This window comes from Rhinatrema bivittatum, chromosome 6 (assembly GCF_901001135.1).
Source record: "Rhinatrema bivittatum chromosome 6, aRhiBiv1.1, whole genome shotgun sequence".
In the NCBI taxonomy this organism is placed as follows: Eukaryota; Metazoa; Chordata; class Amphibia; order Gymnophiona; family Rhinatrematidae; genus Rhinatrema; species Rhinatrema bivittatum.
In genome coordinates, this window is record NC_042620.1 from 265,426,615 (window position 1) to 265,444,499 (window position 17,885).

Consider the following 17,885-nt stretch of genomic DNA (forward strand, 5'->3'; position numbering starts at 1 on the left):
GTTCTGGAATTCACTCCAGAATCATCAACTTCCTGTGAGAGAAGCAGACAAGAATGAGCCACTAGAATGCAGCAGGAAGCTATCTGTAAAGTCAACGCCACTGCTTCAAAGGCTTGCTTAAGGATGGCCTCAATACTCCTATCATGCACATCCTTCAAGGCTGCTCCTCCCTCCATGGGGATAGTTGTCCACTTAGACATGGTGCAGACAAATGCATCCACTTTTGGAAAATGCAAACGCTCCCTCACTGTCGGATCCAGGGGATACAGGCCTTCCAAGGCCCAACCCTCTTTGAAATCTGCCTTTGGAGCTATTCTTGAATGGCTTTCATAAAAAGGAGAAAACAAGAGACTTTACACAAGGAAATCAAAATAGGATTCTTCTTTGGCTCAGCCATGGAATCTGTTCCAGATACACTTAGCATCTTCAAGGTCTTGGAAATCAGGGCCAGAGGTTCATCTCTATTAAAGAACTGCAATATGGTCAGTTATGGTTCCAGTCCCGAAGGAATTTCTCCATCTTCCAGGGAATCAGGATCTGCGTCATCATCGCCATCCGGGTTCCCGTATGGGATACCTGCAGCTAACCGAGGTGTGTTTCGGTGCTTAAAAATAGGACTGGAAGAAAGAGGGGCCACTGGCTATGGATCAGACCTGACAGGATTTGTCAAGGCTGAGGACTGCGTCTGAAGAAAGGATTGTAATCCTTGAAAAAAAACTCTACCCAAGAAAAGGCTGAAGGATCCAGGTCAAAACCAGAAGGTACTGGCGTGGGGCCCACTGAGTTGCCATCTCCTGTGGAGGAACTAATCAAGGGAGTTCCAAGGTCCAGCGTACCTCCAGGCAAATCCTTAGCTAGACCATCATTAGGCTGGGAAGACTCAGGCTTAGCAAAATCAGAGGAAGACAATTCACTCTAAGCACTGACACATGTTAGAGATGTCTCCAGGCTGAGAAGCCCGAATATGACAGACGACCTACAGAGAAAGACACAAATTTTATGCACACAAAAATTAGGTGCTCCCAAGCACAAGTGCTGTAAAAACACGCACACAAGCTGGGTGAAAAAATCTGGGCGCATTACTGACATACTTAAAAATGTGCGCACAAAAGACACACCTAAAATGGAGTGCACAACATGTACGCAGAGCCAGACGCTCTGCGCAAATCAACATTTCGATAGAGGGCAGTCGAGCATGCACAGAAGTGTGTGAAAACGCCGTTGCGGCCTACCACGGGGCGCACAGCCCCACCTGGACTCCTCAATCCACCAGGCTGCCCAGTTCCCCTAACTTCCCATGGAGTGGGAATGAATGTTGGGACAGCGTGCCGAGAACGGAGATCAGAGGAAGTCCTGCAAAATCCTGTACCTGAACTTTTTTCTTAAACTTACCGGAGCTCAGCTTTACCTGGCTGAGTACAAAGACGGTCTCCGGGTGTCGGGGGAGAGAGCACCTGCTGTCACTGCCTCGCTCGGCTTTCTGCACCCGCTGCCTTTAAGCTGTACAATCAGCTAAGTCCACATCGGCATAAACCAGCAACCGGACCAAGGCACATCTCTGAGGGACCACAGAAATCACCTCAGAAATTATCAACTGGGGGAGGGACCATCAGGTATCACCGCAGGGAGCGGGGCTTTTTGTATTTCTTTTCTAAAATTCTCCTTCCAGATCTGAATTAATCCCCATAGGGAAATGCATGTGCACCATCTGCTGGAGACGGAGAATACTGGCAGGCTGAGGTCACTGCAGGAATATATATACTGTGATGTCAGCTTGCTCAGTCTCCATCTGCTAGCAGGAGAGCATAACCTACTGGTCCTGAGTCCATTTGTCTACATGCTAGGAAAACACCTATTTTTAGTGTCAAATACACCTAATTGTCTGAAAAATAAATCCCTAAATCTGCAATTCGTAAACCCTTAGGATCAGAAGCCCTAATTATAAGATGTTTCACTGGATGAGCAAATATTCTTGCTTACTGTATGAACTGTTTTATTAAATCATGGATTTGTCTCTGGTAGCACATTCTACTCCTGAAATGTAAGAGTTTAAAGTGAGTTGCTGGGAGCTAGATAGAAAGATACTCTGCATGATGTATGTCATATCCTACTGAATGGTGCTGGGAGCTGGATAGAAAGATACTCTGCATGACATATGTCATATCCTACTGAATGGTTATAAATGGGAAGGGAGAGGGAGGTACAGTGGGTGAATTCAACAAGGTACCTTGCAAGCTCATCTATCCAAGAGGGTGTAGTACAAAGGAGGAAGATGACAAAAAAATGTGATATCCTACAAGTGGTCATGCTCTATGGTGGCAGCAGGGATGTATCCTTGTAATATGGACAGGACCAGATAGGCCAACTGTTCCTTTTCTGCCATCATCTACTATATTACTACTAGTAGTAAAAACCTGAATATGGAAATACTGTAAAGTGTAGGAAGGGAGTAATTGAGATGTGAAGTAGTAGAATCACACCCCATCCCCTATTTCCCTTATCCCCGCCTGTAAAGTCCTTTGATCCCCTCACGCTTCCTCTTTCACTTCCTCTCCCCACCTGATCCCCTCTCCATCCCCACAAACCTTTTTCCTCACCCTGGTTCTCCCTCCCTCCCATGACCCCCCACTCACCCTGGTTGCCCCACAAACCCTTCACTCATGCTGGTTGACTCCCTTCCTCCATCCCACGAACCCCTCACACTCTCCCTTTCATTTCTTTCTCCCACTCAGATCCCTCAATCACACTGGATCCCACCGCAAACCCCTCCATTACACTGGTTTACTCCCCCTTCTGAAATATCAAACTCCCCCTGATTCATTATCCCCCCCCCATTCATTCCCTCCGTCCCCCTAACCCACAAACCCCTCACTTATCCTGATTCACTCAACCACTTGCCCAGTTCATTCATTCACTCCCCCACTTCTCTTGATCACTCACTCCCCCCTCCTCTCAATCCCTGGTTGGTTCATGCTCTTTCCCCCACTCTGAAATCCATGGTTCACTCTCTCTCTGTCCCTCGACCTCCGGGTCTTCTCCTTCACTGGCTCTCACTGACCAAACAGGAGGAGGAAGAGGAGAAGGAGGATGGCGGCCTTGCAGTATCTCTGGCACATCGTTCCTCCTACCCTGCTGGGGTCAGTCATGCCTTGAGCCACGTGATTCAAAGCATGCCATTCAGGCCCTGCAGGGGAGGACGGAGGGCGGAGGACTCGCTGGAGGCACTGCAAGGCCACCGGTTTTCTCCTCCTGTTTGGCCGATAGGAACTGGCAAGTGAAGGGTCTGGGGTGGGGGGAGAGGGTGGATTGCACTCTCCGCTGCCACCAATATGTCTCTTCCGGGGTAGGCAAAGATAAATGTGCCATCCACTGCCACTAATGATTCTCTTCCAGTGTGAGCTCAAGTTCCATACAGAAAGAGAGGGGCAGAGCTGAAGAATACAGGGAGTGAGGGGGCAGAGCTAAATTTGCATACCAGCGATGCAGGCACAGGACAGCTTTCCTCTTTATTATAGTTAGATTAATGGCAACATTGTCAAACTCACATTTTCTTGGTTCTTGTTCTGGTCTCCCTCTCTATCATCATCTGTTGTTTCTTGCTGTAAGCAATAAATGAAAAAACAAGTTTAGTATCTGTTGCAATGTATCAAAAATGTTAAAGCTGTTTGAGTCTTAATAAATTCAGAGTAGTCTGGTGCCAGTTGTTATGAGGTCCATATTCAGACACATTATAAACTTATCCGGCTAACTTTGGAGGTATATACAATAGTGAAACCAAACTACTGAATATAGCTGGCTATCTTAAAACTAACTTTAGGACAGTTCTGTGGCCTGACCAGACTTAGCCAGCTAAGACAGCTGCCTAACTCTGAATATTGGAGTTAGCTGGTTAACTTAGCTGGCTAACAACTCCCAGTTACGCTCTAGGAACGCCCCTAACTTAGCCATCTAGCCTCCTAACTTTTTAGGGAGCAAGAATTTAGCCAGGTATGTGCCCAAATATTCATGCTTTTGAATATGGACCTCAAGGTTTTTAGAAGATTACTTATTTTATTTTATGGATGAACACATAAATTGCTTTTTTTCTCAGTATTACTTACATGCTTCAATTAAACCTCTCTCACATGTGCTTGCCTCACAAAACAATGTTCAAGAAAATAGGTGATTATGAGGAGATTTAATTACACCATATATAAATATATCAAGGACCCTACAGAATCATACAAATCATCTTTCTACCCCCAAAACAACAAACCAAACAAATGGATATTCTTTCAGACTGGGATAACATGGATTTTACCCACTTCAGAGGAAGGGACTCCTTACTCAAGAGGGGAAACTACGAAACGTTTTGGCAGTCATGGCTGGAACACTAAATAATTCCAAAAGAAAACTTGGCACATTTTATCAGGAAAAATATATAACTATGGGTATGGTGATACAGTTAATCTTTGGGAAAAAGCTTCAATCCAAGGACTTTAAGCTGACCACTATCAGGATGTATTCTTTTCACTGCTGCAGAAGTGGCCAGAGATGTAGTATTGTTTTTTTTTTTCCTTCTCCTGAATTAACATATATAAAGAGATGCTAGACTGGTATATAGTACTTATATATACTTTGTACATAGTGATACTCTATATATATTTGTAAATTTTGCTCATAAGTTTTGTTTAATTATTTCCCTCCTCTTTTCCCCCTCCTCATTTGTTCTTATGTTAAATTCGTTATATCTGTTCGATGTAAACCGCCATCCCAGGCGCCTGTTTCAGTTACACTGTAAACTGATGTGATATCCCGGATGAACGTCGGTATATAAAAATTTTAAATAAATAAATAAATAGACCGAGGAACCTGTTGTCCATACCAGGAAAACATCATAAAAAATTGTCTAAAGAATAAAATTACAAAATATATAGAAAAGACACAGTTTAATGGGACACAGCCAACATGGATTTATCCAAGGGAAGTCTTGCCTCACCAATTTGCTACATTTTTTTGAAGGGCTTAATAAAAATGTATAGAATGGTGAGCTGGTGGACAAGGAGAAATGTTTACCTGTTAATTTTCTTTCCATGAATCTTGCTACAGATGGGTTGTTTCCCCCTATCAGATGGAGGCAGAGCACACTGTCTTTTCTTATAACATCATCGCTACTACTTAAGGGAGATGCAGCAGAGAAAGATCCAGCATTCTCATAACAAAGCAACAAAAAGTAGAAAAACCTTGAACTTGCAAATATTGAGAACAATCCCAAAATGAGTTTGGGGAGAAAATCCTCCCACTGCTAGTACCTGTTCCCTAAGGAAAAACATGGAGATACACAAGAGGACAGGAGGAGGAGAAAGGCCCATGTGCCAAATCATATGCAAAGAGTAAATATAACAAACAGATACAGAAGCCAAGAAATAAAGAAGACCCAACTTCCTGAGAGGGTCCTGGACTGGTGTAGCAGGATTCATGGAAAGAAAATTTACAGGTAAAAAGTCTCCTTTCATTTCATCCTGATACACCAGTCCAGTCCTTACAGGTAGAAGTACCAAAGTCCCACTAAGCAGTGAGGGAGGAACTCAGGGCTGCCTTGAGAATTCTGGCTCTGAACACTGCATCCCCCTTGGCAAACACATCCAACCTATAGTGTTTCACAAATGAACGAAGGGACAGCCAAGTCAATGCTTGCAAATGTCTTGCAATTACCTCTGCCCATGAGGATGACTGCACTCTTTTAGAATGAGCATGAATAAATTTAGGGGCCATTGCTGAGGAAATGGTGTCCTTGATCCATCTAGCCAAAGTCATCTTGGAGGCTGCCTTCCCCCTTACATGATCCTCCAAACAAATGCTTCTCAGTCCAGACCGCGGGGGCACACCTAGCCAGTCAGGTTTTCAGGATATCCACAATGAATATGCATGAGATAGATTTGCACGCACTGCTTCCAATGTATGCAAATTATCTCATGCATATTCATTGTGGATATCCTGAAAATCTGACTAGTTAGGTGTGCCCAAAGGCCAGGGTTGAGAAGCACTGCTCTGAACAATACAAAAAGTCTATCTGATTTATGGAAATAATTTGTTACCTCCTGATATCGGGATAAGCACCCGACGAACGTCCAGATATTTCAAAGATTTGTTTCCACTATATTCTTCTTTAGAAAGGCCAGCAGAGAAATTGACTGATTAATGTGGAAGGATGACAACATTTTTGGAAAGAAAGAAGGAAAAAGATGGAAAAGCAAGTTTGCTTATTATAAATGGTGTTTTCCATAGCTAGTAGGACGTATTAGCCATTACATGTGGGTGATATAATCCTGTGGCAAATAAACTTGTTTCTCCAAGACATTAGAGCTTTGAGCTCTACTGAGATGTATGGTAATTTCCACATGGGTGTTGCCCCGGAAGCTTCCTCGGTCAGTACAAAACTAGCTACGTAGTTAACTCTCCAGGAAGGTGGGCTGGAATTTCATGGCTAATTCAACCTATCTACAGAGAATATCATTTATGGTAAGCAAACTTGCTTTTTTCCATTGATAAGCAGGCTGAATTAGCCATTACATGTGGGGAGTCTCAAGCTGAGGGTGGTAGGGGAGCATTTACCTAGTAAGCAACATAGTGCCCATCATGGATAATGGACTACAGTGAAAACAGGTTCTGCAAAATTGCCTGTCTGTTGTAAGTCTTTGAGAAGTTATCCAGATAGTAGTGGGAGATGAAAGTGTGAAGAGAAGACCAAGTTGTAGCTTTGCATATGTCCTCAATAGGCACTTCAAAAAAGTGAGTAATGGAGAAGGCCATAGCTCTCACTTGATGAACATTAGAGTCTGTGAGTTGTAATCCTTCTAAGCTGTAGCAGTTATGAATGCACTTAGCCAAGCAATCAGATAAGGTTTGCTTAGTGACTGCAGTTCCCAGACAGTTCAGGTTGTAAGAGACAAAAAGCAGATTGGTTTGACAATGTGGCAGAGTCCTTTGTAGTATGTCATCCTGTTTTTAGTATAAAGTATAAAGGGGTTTTTTTGCCTTCATGAGCATGCAATCTTGGGAAAAACATAGGCAGAACGACTGACTGATTGATGTGAAAGGCAGAGATGACCATCAGAAGAAATTTGGAGTGAATTCGGAGAATTATCTAGCTCTGAAAACATTGTAGATATGGAAGATAGTGAGCAAGAGCTTGGAGTTTGTAGACTCTTCTAGTAGAAGTGACTGTAACTAGAAAAATCATCTTCCAATTAAAAAAAAAAGTTACAGAAGCTGATTCCAGAGGCTAAAACGGACGCTTCAATAACTGAGAAAGAACCAAATTGAGATCCCATGGTACAGGTGGTTTTTGAACCATGGGTTTGACATCCAACAGTTGACATGGTGTCTAGGTCCCCTGTACCTCTAAAAAACAGAAGTATGAAAGTCAGTAACCTCTGAATCCCTAATATGACTTGTGCTGCATTCTATTTTTTCCCATAAGATGGGAAGATGAAAAGAAGCCTCCCACAGGACTAGAAACAACAGGAATGCCCCTTGTCAGAGTGAAGGGCCTCCATCCAGAAATAGGCAATCAAGTCAAGAATAGGTTGGAAGGATCAGTCCTTTTTGGGAACCACAAAATAGACTGAGTACCGACCTAGACCCCATTTGGCTATGGGAACTGGAACTACCACCTGCAGAAGTTGAAGCTGTTCCAGATTATCTTGAATCACATCCCTTGCTTCAACCACTAAAGCACAGGGAAAGGGTAAGAAAGCATCTGGAATGGGTGTGACCGGTTTCAAGGCGTAACCATGACAAACCATCTCAAACACCCACTGATCCAATGTTATTTGGGCCCAAACTTGCTAAAAAAACCTACTGGTACCACAGAGGAATCAAATCTGGGCTTTCTAATTCCATGAAAAGACTGATCTTTTTCTACTGGCAGATTGGTATCCATGGTAAGAAAAAGTAGTAGTTTGCTTAATCTGCTTATACTGTCTCGAGACCCAAAACAGCACAGTCTATGGAAGATCTGTAGACCAATCAGGATTTAACCTCAGGCAGTCTCTGCGGCTTAGAATCTCTGAGATTCTTAACTAGCTGCTCTAAGTGCTCACCAAATAAAAAAGCTTGCCCAAACGAATATTAGACCAGGAATCCGCAGCCTAGTTATGAAGCCAAAGGAGCTTCCTGGTGGCCACTGCTGAAGCCACAGACCAGGCAAACACCCGAAGATCATACAAGACATCAGCTAAATAAGCAGCTGTGAACTCCATTATAACATAAGAACATAAGAAATTGCCATGCTGGGTCAGACCAAGGGTCCATCAAGCCCAGCATTCTGTTTCCAACAGAGGCCAAACCAGGCCACAAGAACCTGGCAATTACCCAAACACTAAGAAGATCCCATGCTACTGATGCAATTAATAGCAGTAGCTATTCCCTAAGTAAACTTCATTAATAGCCATTAATGGACTTCTCCTCCAAGAACTTATCCAAACCTTTTTTGAACCCAGCTACACTAACTGCACTAACAATATCCTCTGGCAACAAATTCCAGAGCTTTATTGTGCGTTGAGTGAAAAAGAATTTTCTCCGATTAGTCCTAAATGTGCTACATGCTAACTTCATGGAATGCCCCCTAGTCCTTCCATTATTCGAAAGTGTAAATAACCGAGTCACATCTACTCGTTCAAGACCTCTCATGATCTTAAAGACCTCTATCATATCCCCCCTCAGCCGTCTCTTCTTCAAGCTGAACAGCCCTAACCTCTTCAGCCTTTCCTCATAGGGGAGCTGCGCCATCCCCTTTATCATTTTGGTTGCCCTTCTCTGTACCTTCTCCATCGCAACTATATCTTTTTTGAGATGCGGCGACCAGAATTGTACACAGTATTCAAGGTGCAGTCTCACCATGGAGCGATATAGAGGCATTATGACGTTTTCAGTTTTATTAACCATTCCCTTCCTAATAATTCCTAACATTCTGTTTGCTTTTTTGACTGCTGCAGCACACCGAGCCTAGACCTTTTTCCTGGGTGGCAGCTCCTAATATGGAACCTAACATCGTGTAACTACTGCAAGGGTTATTTTTCCCTATATGCAACACCTTGCACTTGTCCACATTAAATTTCATCTGCCATTTGAATGTCCAATCTGCAAGGTCCTCCTGTAATTTATCACAGTCTGCTTGTGATTTAACTACTCTGAATAATTTTGTATCATCCACAAATTTGATAACCTTACGCGTCGTATTCCTTTCCAGATCATTTATATATATATTGAAAAGCATCGGTCCAAGTACAGATCCCTGAGGCACTCCACTATTTACCCTTTTCCACTGAGAAAATTGACCATTTAATCCTACTCTCTGTTTCCTGTCTTTTAACCAGTTTGTAATCCACGAAAGGACATCGCCTCCTATCCCATGACTTTTTAATTTTCTTAGAAGCCTCTCATGAGGGACTTCGCCTTCCAGAAGCTGCTGAATCTAGCACAGAAGCTCCTGAACCTTGAAGATGCCACAAACAGAAATCTGGAATGCCACAACAAAGGAAGAAAACAAATGTTTCAGAGGATAGCAGTATGCCTAGTAACAGCAGTAACCTTGACATCCACTCAAGGAGACTGAAACAGTCACTGAACCACATCGGAAGGAAGACAGTACAATTTGAGAAGACCCATAACCCCTTTAAGATTACTTTCTGGGGGGTCTCTCATTCAGCTGGAACCATCTCCTCTACTTCGGAATGAAGGGGGAAAACTTTCATGGCCTTACAACGTCCTTTAATAGGATTCCAAACAAGTGCCTCTTCAACCTTTTCATCTGCTATCTGGAGACAGGCAACCTCTTGATCAATGAGCGTAGAAATCTTCCCTTTGAAAAATCCTTATGACAGAGTCATCTTCTGTTTCTTCTCGCAGCTCACCTTCCTCCAGGAAAGATCCACTCATGAAGTCAGGCTCATCCTCAAAATCCTCGGTAACATCATCCCAATCCAAAATGAGAGAATCCACTTTTCCTTTAGTACGTTTGGAGGATACAAGAGCAACAGGAAGAGAAGCAGAAATTTTCTGAGAGGATGTGTACTTCACCTCAGTCTTCTGAATAACACAGAAAGCCTGGTGAAAGAAACAAAATAATTCATGGGAAAAAATCCTCAGATCCCACTGCCTGACTCCCAGGTGCTTGCTGGAGAGAAATTTCTATGGGCACCAGAACTGGGGGCACAGCAAAATTCGAATTAGGCCCAGAAGGATGAGGAGGACACACTGAGGGACTTGCAGAAGGAAGAATTAACCTAGGTGGTGTATCTGCCTGAAATGGCACGCCTGAGGACTCCTCTGGCATAGGGGCTGCTCTAAAAACAGTCCCTGAATCTGTTCACACTGAGGGTGAAGCAGAAGCTACTGAGCAGGCAGCAGAAGTCTCCCCTGTACCTCTCTGATGCGACTGCAAGCCACACACAAAGGCTCTACCATGGTAGCAGTGCAGTGGCAGTCAAAGGCCTCACAGCAACAGCCACACTCTGAGTGCTCCATGAGGCTTTCCCACCAAAGGAATCCCATTACTGATCACTTACCATCCCCTTCACAGGCACTTGAACACCGATGAGCTGGTTGATGGCTTAGCTGCTGTCGCCCTTCTGCCCCAGGAACAAGCCTTCAGCAGAAAGCAGCCTGTCTGTGCATGCGGCAGGTTTTTTTTTCTCTCTTTTCTTAAAGAGACCATGGGGCAACAGAGAAGGGAGGTGGGGGTACAGGTAGAAGGATTCTCTCCTCAGAGGAAGGAAGGAAAATGTTAATCTTTTTTTTTTCTTTTTGTAATATTAAGGAGAAAATTCACCCCACCCCTCTCTCCAGGCTCTACCTAGTCCCTTCTGGAATTGGGAACCAAATAGTAGGGCTCGCACTACTGGTATAAGCAGTGGCCTGGCCCAGTGTTTGAGTTGAAACCTTTTTCAGATCCTGGTCCACCAGTGTTGTACCATCTGCTGGAGGCAGAGAATACTGGATCTTTCTCTGCTGCACCACTCTTAAGTAGTGGCAATGATGTCACAAGAAAAGAGTGTGCTCTGCCTCCTTGTGTTGGTAGGGGGAAAAAATCCACCTGCAAGGATGGACTGGTGTAGCAGGATGAAATTGAAATTATATTTGGATTTTCAGAAGGCATTTGATGACGTCCCTCAAGAGAGACTCCTCAGGAAATTAAAGAGTCATTGGATAGGAGGCAATGTCCTATTGTGAATTGTGAATTTGTAAAAGATAGGAAAGAGGTAGATCCAAGATGGCAGCCAGAGGGAAGGATGCTTTGGGAGCCTTCTGTTGCAAGTTACCTTTTCTTCTTATTTTCCCTTCTCTTGGGAGTTGCTGTCAAGAGGAAAGGGAGAGTCCAGGATGTTTCTTCAGCCACACCCAGAGGAACCCCTATGAGGCAGCAGCCCCTTGACGACTCCTTGGGATTGGCAGAGAAAACTGTGCATGGAAATGTATCTTTGGCTGATGGAGACCAGGCTGATCCCCATTCGGATTTAGAAATATCTTTCAAGTCTGGGTGCTGCAGCAGCTCTTGCACCTCCATTTTCCAGAGATAATGAAGGATCTACACTGTTGCCCCCAGTAACACTGGAAGAAGCACTGGGAGTAGTGATGGCTGAAGGGTGGATTGTCTCAACACCAGGTGTTCACAGTGGCATGAGTCTTTTTGGGGTGGGGAATCTGAAGGAGCAGCTTGAGACTTTGATACCATGGAGCTGATTTGAGGAGTGCTGATATGGCGAGTTCTCCTTTGGGAAATGTTTTGTTGCCCTTGGCTACTGGTTTTGTGAACCAACCCCTGTTAGTAAAACCCATCATTATAATTTTGTATTCCCTATGGAACACGATGACAATTTCTTCTTTGGAACTATAACTATGGACATTCATGGTAAATTTAAATCTAATGAGAGGTCTTTGAATGTTCATCAGGAGAAACTCGGTTCCTTAGAAAAGTGTTTGGACTATGCTACTGTGATGCAGACGAACTAGTCCAATCTAATTTGGTCACTTTATGGAGACTTGAAAATTTGGAAAATGCCTCAAGATACTTAAATTTATTTGTACTCAATTTTCAAAAGTTTTCTTTGATTGGGTCCTTTAAGGAATATCTTTTGAAGATTTTATTAATGCCTTCTCGCACATTAAGATTTCCTTTTTCTTTTTTTTTTGTAAATTTTTATTTATACAAGAGGCATAACTTACAGAATAACACTGTAGCCAGAACATAAACATAAACAGGGAACTGTGACCCCATACAACCTATATCACATCTCTTTCTTGATGTCTGGTTACATTTCCATACACAGTCACAGCAATGGCCGCTCAATTTCATCCCTAATCAGCCCCCCCCCCCATATCCTCTATTAGATCACCTCAGACGAGTAAATAAATCAAGGTCCAGCCTGCAGTGTCAACCATGCCTTATAAGGGGCCCACACTGCCTGAAATTTATGCACCCGATCAAGTCTAAGTGCCGTCAGGTAACCCATTTGATATATCCTATCCAGTCTGGAGAGAATCTGCGGCAATGTAGGAGCGTCAACAGTTTTCCATCTGAGCGCTATTTCACCCCGAGCAGCTATATATATCTGTGTTAGCAACATTTGGTGCTGATCACTAAGCTCACCGGACACCAAGCTTAAGAGACAACCCTTGGGATCCTGGTGGACCAAAACCCCCAAAACCTTAGTTGCAAACCCCGCAAGTGTAGACCAAAAAGCCTGTATCTTGGGACACTCCCACCACATATGATAGAAGGTTCCCTTGGCTCCACAAAATCTCCAACACATGTCACTGATTTGTGAGTTCATGCGATGCAATTTGTCTGGTGACAAATGCCATCTATACAGCAATTTATATCCGTTTTCTTTTATGCTTGCAGAGATAGAGCTCCGGCCCACAAGCATATGACACTGATCCCACTCGGAGTCCTCCAGTTCGTGGCCCAAATCGGATTCCCAATGTAATTGATAAGACATTTTAGCTTTGTCCCCACTATTAAGAAGTAGGTATATCCGAGAAATCGGCTTGAACAAAGGGCCTCGCTGTTCACAAAAAGATTCAAATAGGGATTTACCTCTAGAAAGCTCCACAGGCGCTCCTTCGGATCGTAAAAAGTGGGTTACTTGCAGGTAAGCAAACCAATCCCCCTGTGTTCCCCCGTACTTATCCCGGATCTCCGTCATGTCCAATACATAAGATCCCTTAAACATTTGCCCCGCCTTTGTCAACCCCATATCTGACCAGCGCTGCGCAAAGGCTTTATCCAGCCCTGGTGAAAACCCAGGGTTGCACAAAAAGGATGTCAAATGGTAAATCCTTTTGGACCCCGCCAACCGGGTCCTCCATGCCCCCCAGAGCCTCAGCACTACCCGGGTGAACGGTGTGAGAGATGGAACGGTGATCTTCCCTATGTCCTTACTCCAAACCCTAGAGGCCAGGGGGAAGTCTCCGGACGCTGCCTGTTCTATAGCGATCCAGGGCTTGGGTGCACCCGGTGCGTGCCAGCTGACTATCACCCCTAGTATTATGGCCGTGTAGTACCAGCTAAGATTGGGGACATTAAGGCCTCCCCGTGCTCTGTCCCTATATAAAATAGACCTAGAGACCCTGGGTGGCTTATGCTTCCAAATAAAGCGAAACAGTTTTCTCTGCCATATCCTAATGGCCCCATCCGGCACTGCCACAGGCAATGTTTGAAAGACATAACAAAGCCGGGGCAGTATGTTCATTTTAATGGCCGCTATTCTACCAAGCCAAGAAATGTTTGTTCGGTCCCACCTATCCAAATCTTGTTGAATCTGAGACCACAAAGACTCATAATTGAGTTTGTAGAGAGCATCTAAATGAGACCCTAGTTTGACACCCAGATATTTGATAGATTCCTTAGCTTGGCGAAATGGCAATGCATTCCCCACTGTCACATATTGGTCCTCTGTCATAGATACATTTAACAGCTCCGACTTATCAGCATTAATCTTGAAGCCCGAAAGTCTCCCAAACTCTCGAAGCTCCGCTAGTAGTACCGGTAAGGAGGTTTCTGGCCTGGTAAGAGTGAATAAAAGATCATCGGCGAAAAGCGAGATCTTGAATTCTAGATCCCGTACCTGCATACCATATATGCCAGGGTGCCGCCGAATTTTCTCAGCAAGGGGTTCTAACGAAAGGGCAAACAACAAGGGGGACAGTGGGCAGCCCTGACGCGTGCCCCGCTTAACTTCAAAAGGAGCCGAATAAGCCCCATTAATTTTTATCCGAGCATGCGGGCCACTGTATAACTTTTTAACCCAAGTAATGAAATATTCCCCTATTCCCATGACTTCCATGACCTTAAATAGATACGGCCAGTGCACCCGGTCGAACGCTTTTTCGGCATCCACCGTAAGTAACACCGCCGGAATTTCATTAGTCTGCGCCCACCACATCAGTTCCACTACCCTACGTACATTGTCCGAGGCGAGCCGGCCCGGAATAAATCCCGATTGATCCCTATCCACCAACCCCGGAGCTACTCTACCTAAGCGGAGAGCCAGCGCCCTTGCCAAGATTTTCAGGTCAATGTTAATCAAGGATATAGGCCTATATGACCCGCACAACGTGTGGTCTCTACCGGGCTTAGCCAGCACCGTAATTCCCGCAGTATTGGATGCCGTAGAAACAGTTCCACCCTCCCGGAGATCATTATACATAGCCACTAATGGCGGGATCAATTCCGCGCTAAAAACTTTGTAAAATTTTCCTGTGAACCCGTCCAGCCCCGGGGCTTTTCCCAGTTTAAGACCCTTAATGATGAGAGATATCTCCCCTTCCCTTAATTCCTCATTGAGCAGATTACTCTGCTCTAGAGATAACTCCGGCAAGACGACTTCCTTTAAAGAGCGGTCAATCTCCTCCGCCGAGCAGAGGGTCTCTGAATCATATAGTTTCTGGTAAAATTTATTGAAGCATTGCCCAATTTCGTGCTGAGAGTACACAAATTGCCCATGGTCTCCCTTAATTTTAGTGATTTAGGATTGCGCTGTCTTTTCTTTTAGCTTACGAGCAAGCTGCCTCCCCGCCCTATTGCCCCATTCAAAATGATGCTGTTTCAGCAATTGTAGCTGATACGCTATCTTATCCCCTTCTAGAGCTTGAAGCGCCTGCCGAGCAGCCTGCAGGGGCTGTAGAGAATCAGGGTCTAAAGTACGCTTATGTCGCAGTTCCAGTCTAGCAACCCTCTCCAGGAGAGAGAGCCGCTCCCAATCCTTCTCCTTCTTAACATAAGCCGCTCGAGCAATACAGAGACCCCGCACGTAGGCCTTTAAGCTGTCCCAGACAACCCCAGGGGAAACTTCGCCATTCCCATTGATATCTAAATAATCACTGATTTGCTGTCGGAGCTGGGACACAAATACCTTGTCCTCAAGCAAAGTGTCATTTAATTTCCAAAATTTCGTGCCGACCTGGGAGTCTTTTGTCTGGATGGTTAGCCAAACTGGGGCGTGGTCAGACCATGTGATATTGCCCACCTCCGCTTCCAAGACCCTCCCCACTAAATCTTTATCTATCAAAAAATAATCAATCCGGGAGTAGGATTGATGTGGGTGGGAGAAAAATGTGTAGTTCCTAGATGTGGGATTACGCAGTCTCCAAATGTCTAGGAGCCCACGGTCTCCTATAAGGTGTTTAAGCGACTTTCGCGCCACTTTACCCCCGGCCCCTCCACTGCTGGAATTGTCAAGATAGGGGTATTTCGTAATATTGAAATCACCCCCCACAATGAGGCGCCCTTCCGCCCACTCACTAATAACGGTCGAGAGTTTCGTATAAAACACAGATTGATCTGCAGTGGGGGCATAGACGGTCAAGAAAGTATACTTTTCTTCGTTTATCGTCGCTTTTACTAGAATATAGCGACCCTCCACATCCCGGATTTCAGAGAAAACATCTGCTACTACAGTATTAGCAAACAATATTCCTACCCCTGTGTACTTATGGTGAACAGTAGCTGCGGCATGGAAAACTTGTGGGTATCCCCTAGAGGCCAGCAAACGCTCATAGCGTTTTCTAATGTGAGTTTCCTGGCAGAAGACAATGTCCGCCCTGTGATGGGCCATATCACGCAGGAACATCTGGCGTTTATGATAAGTATTCAGGCCCTTAACATTAATAGAAAGTAATCTTAAAGGCCCCATGGGTATGTATTAACGCACGCACCAAGCCACTCTGGAGCCACCCCCGTGCCTCTGCGGCCTGTCCCTCCATAAATTGTATGCATATGTAGTCGCCACTCGCCCGTTGAATACATTCGAACCCCACATTTATTCCTAACCCTGTCCCCCCTCCCCACCCCCAACCCCCCCCTCCCTACCCTTCCCCCCTGCCAACCACTCAACCTCGAGTGGATCTCCTCCATGTGAGACCTGACGTCACCGCATGACCTAAACATAGTCCCCTCTCCTCCATATGAATAAACATTAACAACAAGAATAACAATTAACCCCCTATGGCAACTGTGAGGTCAAAATCGTGTACTCTCATGGCTTGCAATATACCACCTGTTAAACCTCAGTGTACCACAGGTCCTGCAATAGCAACAAGTCTCAAACTTAATCTGTGTCCTCCAAACCCTGGCGGTTACCGCCAGCTCGCCAGTACACTAAAACTTAGTTCTGGGCTGACTCATCCGGGTTCCTCGAGTCCTGATGGTCCTGCGGATCTCCGGCGTAATCTCCTGCCCCCATTATCCACTCTTCTCCAGCGTGGGTGATCGCTCCTCCGATTGTTGCTAGCTTCGGTAGGTGCAGAGGGCCCCTCCGAGCCCAGAGCTGGTAATCCCGCGGCTCGCAGAATGTCCTCCGCTTCCATGACACGCTGCACACGGGACTGAATCCCATTTATCGTGAAAAGTAGACCAAATGGAAAGAGCCATCTATACTTGATATTTTGGGCACGGAGTATAGTAATAACATCCTTAAATTCCCGCCGTTTTCGGATAGTAGAGATTGCCAGGTCCTGGAACACTTCGATTTTACAGTCCTTCCACGTGATGGAGCCCATGGTTCTCGCTGCTCGCGCTACCGCTTCCTTGACAAGAAAGCTGTGAAAGCAAGCTACTATGTCTCTCGCCTGCTTGTTCTTAGGATTACCAAAAGCTCTATGGGCTCGTTCTAAGACCACTTCACGTGGCTTCTCCTTGGTGCCCTCCGGGTCCAACAAGTAAGTGCATATGTCTTGCACCACCTGAGTACAATCCTTAAAGGCTTCCCCTTCAGGCACCCCACGAAATCTTAAATTCACTCGCCTGGTTCTGTTTTCCAGGTCCTCCACGTGTGAATGTAGCTCTTCATGAGCATCGCGGAGCTGCCCCAGTTCCTCCCGGACAGAATCCAGTTCCGTTTGTGCGTCCTGCAGGCCCTGCTCAGTTTCGTCCGCTCGCCTTTCCAGTTCCCGGACGTCTTTTTTGGTGCTCTCAATCATTTCGCCGAGTTCCTGGCGAAAGCGAGCCATGTCTCCCCTCAGTTCCTGGAACCAAGTGCGGAATTCCCCCCGGGTCGGGACCTCCGTGTCCGCGAACATTGTCGCCGGCTCCGCCTCCCCCGCAGGCTCTGGGGTCGGCGCCATCTTGCCTCCTTCCTCGAGCACTGCTGCCTTGCTCGCCGAAGCGAAGGAAAAGCGATTTAGATCCGTTTTTTTCCGGGGTGTCGCCATTGACATGGATCGAGGACCCTGTAGCAACAAAATTCAGAGTCCACAGGCCCGGGGATGCGCCGATGGAGGTGGATTAGCGGCGGAGGAGAGAGGAGCCGAGGTCTTAAGCGGCCATCTTAGCTGGTGACGTCACCGGTCTCAAGATTTCCTTTTTCTGTATTGTTGTTCTAGCTCAGAACCTATATGGATCT

The 17,885-nt window shown here is 45.4% G+C and overlaps 1 protein-coding gene across 4 annotated transcripts in view; it reads right to left on the reverse strand.

The window, feature by feature from the left end:
* The window catches only part of ENOX2 (ecto-NOX disulfide-thiol exchanger 2), a 292,330-nt gene that overhangs the window by 36,216 nt on the left and 238,229 nt on the right, over window positions 1–17,885 (reverse strand). For all 4 annotated transcript variants that reach the window (XM_029607117.1, XM_029607116.1, XM_029607118.1 and 1 more), the window contains one exon: window positions 3,546–3,599. In XM_029607117.1, coding sequence (XP_029462977.1) covers window positions 3,546–3,599 — 54 coding nt within the window. The remainder of the gene's footprint in view (window positions 1–3,545; window positions 3,600–17,885) is intronic.